The 9,223-nt window shown below is 46.6% G+C and overlaps 1 protein-coding gene and 1 pseudogene across 1 annotated transcript; both read right to left on the minus strand.

The window, feature by feature from the left end:
- Positions 1-386: 386 nt before the first annotated feature.
- LOC136482630 (uncharacterized) lies at positions 387-1,866 on the minus strand. The gene is made up of 2 exons (XM_066479848.1): positions 1,445-1,866; positions 387-700 (listed from the first exon to the last, which is right to left on the minus strand). Exons 1-2 carry the CDS (start codon positions 1,859-1,861, stop codon positions 647-649), a joined length of 471 nt encoding a protein of 156 aa, XP_066335945.1. The 5' UTR covers positions 1,862-1,866; the 3' UTR covers positions 387-646.
- A 2,561-nt stretch (positions 1,867-4,427) lies between these two features.
- LOC136482631 (MEIOTIC F-BOX protein MOF-like) lies at positions 4,428-5,923 on the minus strand (annotated as a pseudogene).
- Between the last annotated feature and the right edge of the window lie 3,300 nt (positions 5,924-9,223).

Consider the following 9,223-nt stretch of genomic DNA (forward strand, 5'->3'; position numbering starts at 1 on the left):
TGGATGGCCTCGGCCATGGCGGCCGGCGGCGAGGATCACATCGCACTGGGGGTGGGTGGCCGGCGGCCTTGTTGAGGATCACATCGCACTGCTCCTCTTTTATCAATATCTGGTTCTTGTTACGTGCGTCCTTAAAATCATCTCGCACCAAACTTTTGCCCTTCAGCCCTTGGGATCCCGTCATTAAGTAAATCTTACATTTTTCTTTCTTTTTATTGTTTCCTTCGTCGGGTTCCCATATTTTTCCTACGATTGTACAATGAAGTTAGGTTGCGAATGACGACATTTTACACCCACTCGCACTTGATATTACAACGGCAAATTCACGAAGACGACATACGGATTATCAGCATCACTAATGAACTTACAGCACATATTTACACGACAAAAAAGAAAAAGAAACACGGGTACAAGAAATGTCTGTCAGAATCTCTCACAGATGACATGCATGTGCCAATTGTACCACCCACACGCATGGTATTGGTACGCCAAAAACCACAGCAAGGCAACAATTAATGTCTGTACTACGCACAATGGTCTTTAATTCCAGAAATTGCAAACATATGTGAGAGCCAGGTCGTCTTCGTTTCTTGAATTTGACATCTTCGTTCTTGGCAGTGCAGGTGCAGGGGGCCCACGTCTGTCATCACCATTGTCCACTCACACAACCAAACAGGTAGCCCTTGAACTTGCTCCTTCCCTGCCCATCCAATCCACAAGCAAAATGAAACGAAAATCAGCGAGTTGAATAGAATCGTATGGAGTTGAAAATTGATTCAAGAACAATCACCACAATCAGCTCGGTTCCATGCACTGGAACCAGCTAACAAACTGAAGTTTATTTAAGTATAACCAAATGGAGAAAAATAGAAAGAATGTGGGAAGAGAGTGGGGGATAAGAGGGAAAGCTCATGGCAATGCCCAATGGTGCATGGAAGATAAGCTTATGACAGTTACAATATTTGTGTAACCATGCATGTGATTGGGAATTGGGATTTATATGTGTTGATGTTTGTGATCATCTGCAGTTTTTTTTCCTCGACCGTACCACGAGGCACGTATTTCATTAAGAAAAAGTAAAGTCGTTAAAGTACAAAAGCTAGCGGAGTAATCATGTGCAGTTGGCATGAATGTAAAAAAAGAAGAAGATATTTTTGTACTAGTTGTTTGTCTGTTTGATCGAGTAGAACAAGAGGCGTCATCGGGATTGTCAAATTTGATTGGCAAAATTGAACTCTCCAACTTTGTACTCATCTGCCACTGCAAATCTGCGTGAATTTTCCTAGCAAAGCAATTTTAGGTCCATCCAATGATCCAAATTTCCAAACAGTGCGTTTTGTCTGTGCACGACGATACTCTGATCGATCACAACACACAAGTTGACATACCACTATGCTTGGCGTGGAAATTAAATGTGGCGGCGGCGGCGGCGGCGTCAGCTCACCTTGGGAGCGGCGCGGCGAGGCTGGATCGGCAGGCGGTCGTCCGCGCCATCGTCGTCGGCGCTACGCAGGCGGCGGAGCCGGTGACGTTGACGTCGTTCACGGTCGTCGTCGTCCCCGTCGCTGGCCGACGCCAAGGACCACTGCCGCTTCTCCTCGTCGCCGCCGCCTGTGGCGCCGCCGGGTGACGTCTCGACGGCGACGGCGGCGTTGCCGACGAAGCTGGACCAGGAGAGCGCCTTCCTGCGCTGTTGCATCCGCGCGGCGCGGATGTTGGTGAAGTCCAGCGAGTAGTCCGGCGCCGCCGCGCCGCCCTCCCACCCGCCGAACGCCGGCACCGAAGCCCGCGGCGGCCGCGCGCGCGCGGAGGTCGCGGTCGCGGCGGTCGTCCTCGCCCTCGCCTCCGTTAGCTTCGCCATTGATTGACGACTACGAGGCCAGAGACAGACCGCAGAACCAGAATGAATAAAGGTCGCTGCTTTTATTCTCGTTGGAGATTCCAAGCGTGTCCGCGAGTAAATTTATATCGTCCGGCGGCCGGCGGTCGGCGGATTAACATTTAACAAGAGGCTTAGTTCTCAAGGTAGGAGAAAGGGAGGGAGGGAGGTTGTGACACTTGCTGCAGGCCACGTCGCCGGCGGCGCTGCTGGGCACAGCACAGCACAGCGTCATACACAGCGTTTGGAGGGCCGGGCCGGGCAAGCTGTCGCGGCGTTGGATGTTGCCTGTGCAGTGCTGATCGTGCCGAGGCTGGATAGCACTCTGTTTTCGTGTCACCAGGATGGAATGGGATTTTCACTGGACATGTTATACTGTATACTCCTAGCCAAACATGTTTTTGTATATAGGATTTTCACAGGAACGTATATATAACGGAAGTGCTAGCGCCTGTACGCCCGCACGCTACACACTGTTTCACGCTCCACGCAGGGCCCGCGCCGCCCGAGCGACAAGAAGGGAAGGGCGCGGCACCTCCGATTCGGAAGGACCTGGCAGCGGCGTTGTATGGATGCCCTATGGGGGCCGAGAGAGACGATGCAACAGAAGGTGGGGAGGAGAGATGCAACACCCGATCTACTTTTGAAACATCCAAATACAACAGTTGCAACATACGTCTGAGGCAGTTGAAACAATTGAAACATGCTTTTGAAACATTTGAAAAAACACCTAATAAACACTTGAAAACCATAGCAACCATACGCAAACATCCAAATAAAATACATGAACATATGTGTGAAACACATGCATCATCCAGATAAACACACTTGCAACATGCGTTCGGAAAACACAGATGAAACATACCTCTGAAACATCTGAAACACTCGAAACATACAATTGCAACAGACCTCTGAAACAATTGCAATATAGGCAACATGTGCAACATCCCCCGATCTACTTTTGCAATATCCATATGAAACAAATATTGCATACATCTGAAACGCCTGGAACACTTGAAACATACATATGCAACATAGGAGGAGAGAGAGCTTGGCGTGGGGAGCGCCATGGCCATCGGGTGGGGGAAGCACGATCGCCGGGGGTGAGAGAGGGCGCCGCTGTGGGTGGGGAGGATGTCCCGCCCGAGTGGAGGAGCACCGCTGACTCCCCTGCAACACCGCCGTGCCACCGCCAAAGGATCTCGCTCGTGCTCCATGAATCTTGCCGGTGTGGGGGAGAGGGCCGCCGGATCTACGAGTGTTGGGGGCTCCTGATGGGGGAGGACGCCGGAGTGAGGGAGGACGCCGAGGTGGGGGAAGGAGCTGCCGGGGTGGGTGAGGGCGCCACCGTCGGCTAGGGAGGCAGCCATGGCCACGCGTCGGGGTAGGGGAGGGCACGCGCCAGGGTGGGTGAGGGCGCCACTGCCGGACATGGAGGGAGCGGGCGGCGCACGCGATGGAGGGGGCGAGAGGCGAGCGAGTCGGCGGATGAGTGGAGGATAAGCACAGTGGAACATTTTTTTAATAGCGAGCGAATGAGTGGAGGAGTTGCGTCCGACCGCCCCGGACGTCCAGTTACCGTATATATAATCAGCCTCAATCAGAGTACAATACATGTCCACTGTTGTGGAGCCATGCTTGTCCTGCCAAAGGAACCTAAACATGGAATGGTCTGAGCTCATGAGAGCCGCAACCAGAATAGGCAAGGAACAAATGTTGACATATGATCCAAAATGTGTTCAAGTAATGCACTCAGAATTCAGAAAACGTTGAGCAATTGAAGTCAGCATTTAGCTCTTGGAACCATGCATCTCCTTTAAAGTCTTACATAGGTTACTATAACAAAAGCAGAGATAATAAACATGCAGGTTTACCACCATCCCGAAGCCTTAAACCTCTAGTTTACTGCAACACGTTTGGCAAAGCAAAGAGAAACATCGAGGCACAGATGAGCAATCGCGGGGCGCTGATAGACAGCACACAATCAGGATTATTCGAGCCACCAACAATAGCTAAGCTGTTGAGTGTGGGCGATGCAATCTCAGAAAGATGGTGCCATCTGCAACTCAGAACCAAGCTCTTAAAAGTGTAACTTCGACCTTAAAAGTACTTCTTCAGACCCAACAGCAATAGTGAATAAACATGCCGATATGTTTAGGCACTACTTCACTTCAAAAATGTTGACCAAACGAGGAAGGTATTTGATTAGCTTTTGAAAGGAGGTAGGGTACAGCAAAAACAGAAGCAAATATGAGTAAAAGAATCAGTTCCCCGAGGAGACTGTCTAAAGAAACTTCTGCCATAAACCACCACTATTCAACTATTTAAAACCACAATTGGGCAAACAAAAGAGCAGATCATCAGAGCTAAGGTTTAAAATGCCCAAACCCCCCAATGTACCTTGGGTACCTAAACACACTGTGTTGTACTAAACGAGAATCATCAATCAAAAAAATAATCTGTAAACTTGTTCCTCCTGCCAAAGAACATTGAATGGTCTGAGCTCATGAGAGCCGCACCTGAAAAAGTAAGGAACGAATGCTGACATATGATCCAAAGTGTATTCAAGTAATGCACTCAGAATTCAGAAAACGTTGAGCAACCGAAGTCAGCATTTAGCTCTTGGAAGGATGCATCTCCTTTAAAGTCTTACATAGATTACTATAACAAAAGCAGAGATAACAAATATGCAGATTTACCACCATCCCGAAACCTGAAACCTTCTAGTTTACTGCAACACGTTTCGCAAAGCGAAGAGGCACATCGAGGCACAGATGAGCAATCGCAGGGGGCCCTGATAACCAGCACACAGTCAGAAGAATTCGTGCCACCAGCAATAGCTAAGCTCTTCAGCGTGGGCGATGCGATCTTAGAAAGAAAATTCCATCGGCAGTTCTTCAGAACCAAGCTCTTCAGTGAGTTGGAGGTGATTGCATGAATCGCACACATGCAATCCTCCAGCTCCAAATCCTCCAACGATAGGCACACTGAGCTGACATGCATCGTGAAACGGCAATCCAGAGCCACATTGCAGAGATAGAGCCTCCTGAGGCGCCAAGAATTGGTGGACCCCAGTCCCTCGCATTGACGGGGAGGGCCCGGGGTGCAGTATTTCATTGCGCGCCTGAGCCATCCACCTGCTTGTTTATTGGCGAAACTAGGTGCCCTGCTCTTACTCACATGCAGCCTCAAGGAATCCAACTGAGCGATGTTGCAGTGATGCATCAGGCAATCAGCAAAATCCTCAAAGCTGTCCCACTCATTGTCCTTGATGCCGTCGTCCTCGTTGCCGTCAGAGTCGTCAACTTCGTCGAATTCGATGTCAGAGTCGTCAACGTCGGGGGCGAGGTGGTTGTTGTTGGAAGGCTTCGGCGCAGCCCTGAACTCATCCTGGTCGATGTCGAGGCACGGCAAGGAGCGCCAGAGGTGCCTCCAGCGCGTGGCCAGCACGCACGTCTGCACCGCCTGCCGGGCCTTCAGGAACGACATGATGGCGTGCAGGAGGCTGTCCGGCAGGGCGCTCAGCCGGTCCAGGTCGCCAGCCGAGCTTCCGCCTCCGCCGCCACCGCCACTTGCGCGGGCACGCCCTGTTGCGCCCCCGTCAAGCTCCATGGTGTCTCCCCCCTCATGCTCCATGGCATCTCCTGCTCGAGCAGTTCCTCCGTTAGAAGACGGAACAAACAAGGAACGCGAAAAAAAAAATTAAAATAAATACAATCTAGGTCAGAACACCGCAAAATCCTGTTCGATTACTAGGTGAGTCGATATGCTAGATCGAAGACGACGCAAGATTCGAAGAGGTGGCGAAGCATTGCTGAATCAGAACCGTGATCCATCGGGAGATTGAAATCAAGAAGGGTTCACGAGCACCGAAAGCAGACTAATCACCCGTACGGGAAGCGGGAGAAAGATGGGGCGGTTGCGATATGGGGCTTACCGAGCGCCGTAGCCGGAGCCTGCCGTGGGGGTAGGAGACACTCCAGCCGGAAGAGACGCAGCCGTGAGAAGGGCGGCGCCGGCGCGAGCGGGTGCCTAAACCCTCGACGGCGAGCAGTTCTGGGCCGGCCCAATTGCCGCGACCGAGTCTTTATTCCAATTGTTTTTCGTTTTCTTTTTTTTTTAAAAAAATCCACGTTACCTCTCTCCCAACTTTTTCAAAGTCTGCTTTTCCTCGCTGAACTCTAAAACTAGATAAACCGTCTTCCTAAACTTTTAAAACCGTTCGTTTTACCTTCCTGACCGGTTATAAGCAGTTTTCAAAGACGCTTTTGTCTTTTTCTTTTTTATTTATTTCGACTAAAACTTTGAAAAATCATAATAAATCATAGAAAAATCATAAAGTGGAAAATCTATTTTTTTACTCTACATGAGTATATCTATATAATGAACATATAATATGGTATGCTTTAGTATAATTTTTTACTATAGTTTTAGGTCTATGCTTTTCTATAATTAATTTATATCTGAAATTTTTATGGTCCAATTGTAGTAAAATTTTTGTGGTGAGCTTATTATTGTATGCTTGAACTATAGTAAAAATGTCATACTAGTATGAAATTTTTACTACAGTTCAAGCATATAATAATTAGCCTACCATAAAAATTTCACTACAATAAGACAATAGAAACTGCATTTATGAATTAATTATAGAAAAAATAGATCTAAAGCTACACCAAAAAATTATACTAAAGCATACCATATTATATATTCACTGTGTAGATCTACTCATGTAGAGTCTATAAAATTGGATTTTCCATTTTATGATTTTTCTGTGATTTACTATGATTTTTCAAACATTCAGCTGAAACAAATAAAAAAGAAAAAGACAAAACCGCATATGAAAACCACTTATAACCGGTCAGAGAGGTAAAACGAATGGTTTTAAAAGTTCAGGGAGGTGGCTTACCCGATTTTAGAGTCCAGGGAGAAAAATAGACTTTCGTAAAAATTGAGGGAGGTAATGCAAACTTTTTTCTTTTTTTTGGCAAGGTCTCTAAAGCAATCCCTCCGATCCAAATTAGTGACACATATCGTGATTAATTAAAACCAAACTTTTGATGCAATTAAAACCAAATTAAACTTTTTCTCTACCAAACTTCATAAATCTTTGGCTAGTCTATCTATTACCACCTAAAAAGCGAGAGGAGGTTTCGTCCACAAGCTTCGTGTGTGCGCCCGCCCCCCAGGCTACGGTGCATGCCAACCGGAGTATCGAATTTTTTATAATTTGGCCATTTTTTGAAAGTTTCTTACAAATAGATCCCTGACGGAAAGAATTCAAGAAATGGACCCTTAGCTCGGCGCCATTGGTGCTGGCGCCAAGCTCCTGGGCACGGGGCAATGGCCTGCCAGGGGGCTCGGCGCCAGAGTGACTGGCGCCAAGCCCCCTGCATTTAACCCCAGCCCAACCTTCTTCCCCGAGCGTTCTTTCTCTTCTTTCTCCTCCCTCTCGAGGTTTTCTCTCCCTACTTCACCCTACCTCATGAATCGATATATTGGACCTTGAAAACCTTGATTTGATCCATAGATCTTCGAGAGCAAGGTATACTCGCTCACCTCCTTGTTTTTTCGTATCGATTCAGTATATATTAGTCGGATTTTTAAACCTAAGAATCGTCATCACTTAGGGTTTCATTGTATCCCTCAATATATGTATTATACAACCGTAGGTTGATTCCAAGGCATGAAAAAAGCTAGGAAACCAAGCCGCATGTAGTTATGTTATGGGTTCATTGTTGTGGATGAAATGAGATACTCTAGGTTTAGGGTATAATGTTAACTGCTTTTGGTTCTTAGAACGAAATTGGTTATATTGTAGTTATGGTTCTCATTGATATTTTTTATGATGTTTTGATTTATGTTTGTTAAATTACATCCATTTTGTTAGATGCAAGAAATGTTTCGGGAGGAGTTTTGGCGAAAACGGGGTCGTCCTCAAGAATTATACCCCGACGCATCTAGCAAAGATGCCCCTTCCCACCTAACCTTTCTGTCCCTAACTGTGACTGTGGTTTCCCGGCCCATGTTTTTCAATCGAAACATCCGGACACAGCCGCGCGTTGCTTCTACACATATAGTCGGTTTAATATAAGAAATTGTTTGTACTATCCTTTTTCTTTATTTGTTTAAGTATGGTACTAATATTTTGTTGGAATCTCGTTGTGTAGGACCATGAGAGGTGCTTTTTCTTTTAGTGGATCGATGGTGCAGACAAGTTTGATCCTAGGTACCTCTTTTTTGACGATTGGTTTAGAGGGAGACATCCACGTGAGCACTTCAAGCGGTGGGTTCCACCTCCCCTAACCCTCCGGCAATGACGGCTAAGGAGAAGCACCTAGCCACAGTTAGATGACTCGAGGAACCTCCTCTGTGCGATTACGGAGATCGAGCTGTGATAAACCCTAAGAATACATTAGAGTTTGTGTGTCCAAACAAGCATGAAGTAAGTGCAAAATGTATGTGTTAAAATCTTGAGCTATATGTGTTCATGTACTAATGTCTTATTATTTAGGTGTATTCAATGGCGAAGTGTCATTTCAAGGAGTGGTTGTATGGTCCTAAGAACCAATGGCTGGAAGAACCGCGGAGGGTTAAGGAAAAGAAGAAAGAACGGGTAATCTACAAAGCACCTCCTGTCATGTGCGAATGTGGTGTAAAATCCAACTATAGCCTAGTCCCTTCGGAGCTTGAAATAGGCCATTATTGCGGCCATATGATTGAGTATGATGAGGTTCATTATTTTTCTGGTAAACATAAAATCATATTTTGTTTGTTTTGCTAAGACATATATGATATAATATTTCTTTTGAACAGAGCACTAGGAAATACAGTTGGAAATGTTATGATGGTCAAGCTAAGTTCTTGGATGAACTGAAGAAGAGGCAACTAATTGCATGGAAGAGGGGATATGGACCTGACTACATCAACCTATTCGTTAAACATCACAAAGAAAAGATGCGTGAGTTTGCTAGACAGCGCGGTATTTATAACCCGATTGATGTTGGGCTTAACAAATGGGGATTAGAGAGGCGGATGACGTTAGAGGAGGAGAGGGCAAGGAATGAGGTAAGGGAGGAGACAAGAGTATAGATGCAGGTCTTGAACGAGCATGTTGCTACATTATGTGCCAGTGAGTGCTTGAAAACCTTTTTTCGTTGCTTGGTTTTAAATGTAATATAATCGCGTTGCTAACTGATTGCATTTTATACATGAAGGGATTGGTTGCAGTGGGGAACATGCTATAGAGGTGGCTCATGCAAGGTATGAGGAGAAGAAGTTAGATGGCCATAGATCACGAGCTGGTCGTACCGTTCAATCACCGATTGTGTTGTGTGATGATGGAGA

This window comes from Miscanthus floridulus, chromosome 9, assembly GCF_019320115.1.
Source record: "Miscanthus floridulus cultivar M001 chromosome 9, ASM1932011v1, whole genome shotgun sequence".
NCBI lineage: Eukaryota > Viridiplantae > Streptophyta > Magnoliopsida > Poales > Poaceae > Miscanthus > Miscanthus floridulus.

What these genes read in the sequence shown, in the direction of transcription:
- LOC136482630 (XM_066479848.1), bottom strand. Translation starts at nt 1,861, where the DNA reads ATGGCGAAGCTAACGGAGGCGAGGGCGAGGACGACCGCCGCGACCGCG. An exon ending in CTCGCCGCGCCGCTCCCAAG is followed by an intron (nt 701 to 1,444) that starts GTGAGCTGACGC and finishes TTGGATGGGCAG; the next exon opens with GGAAGGAGCAAGTTCAAGGG.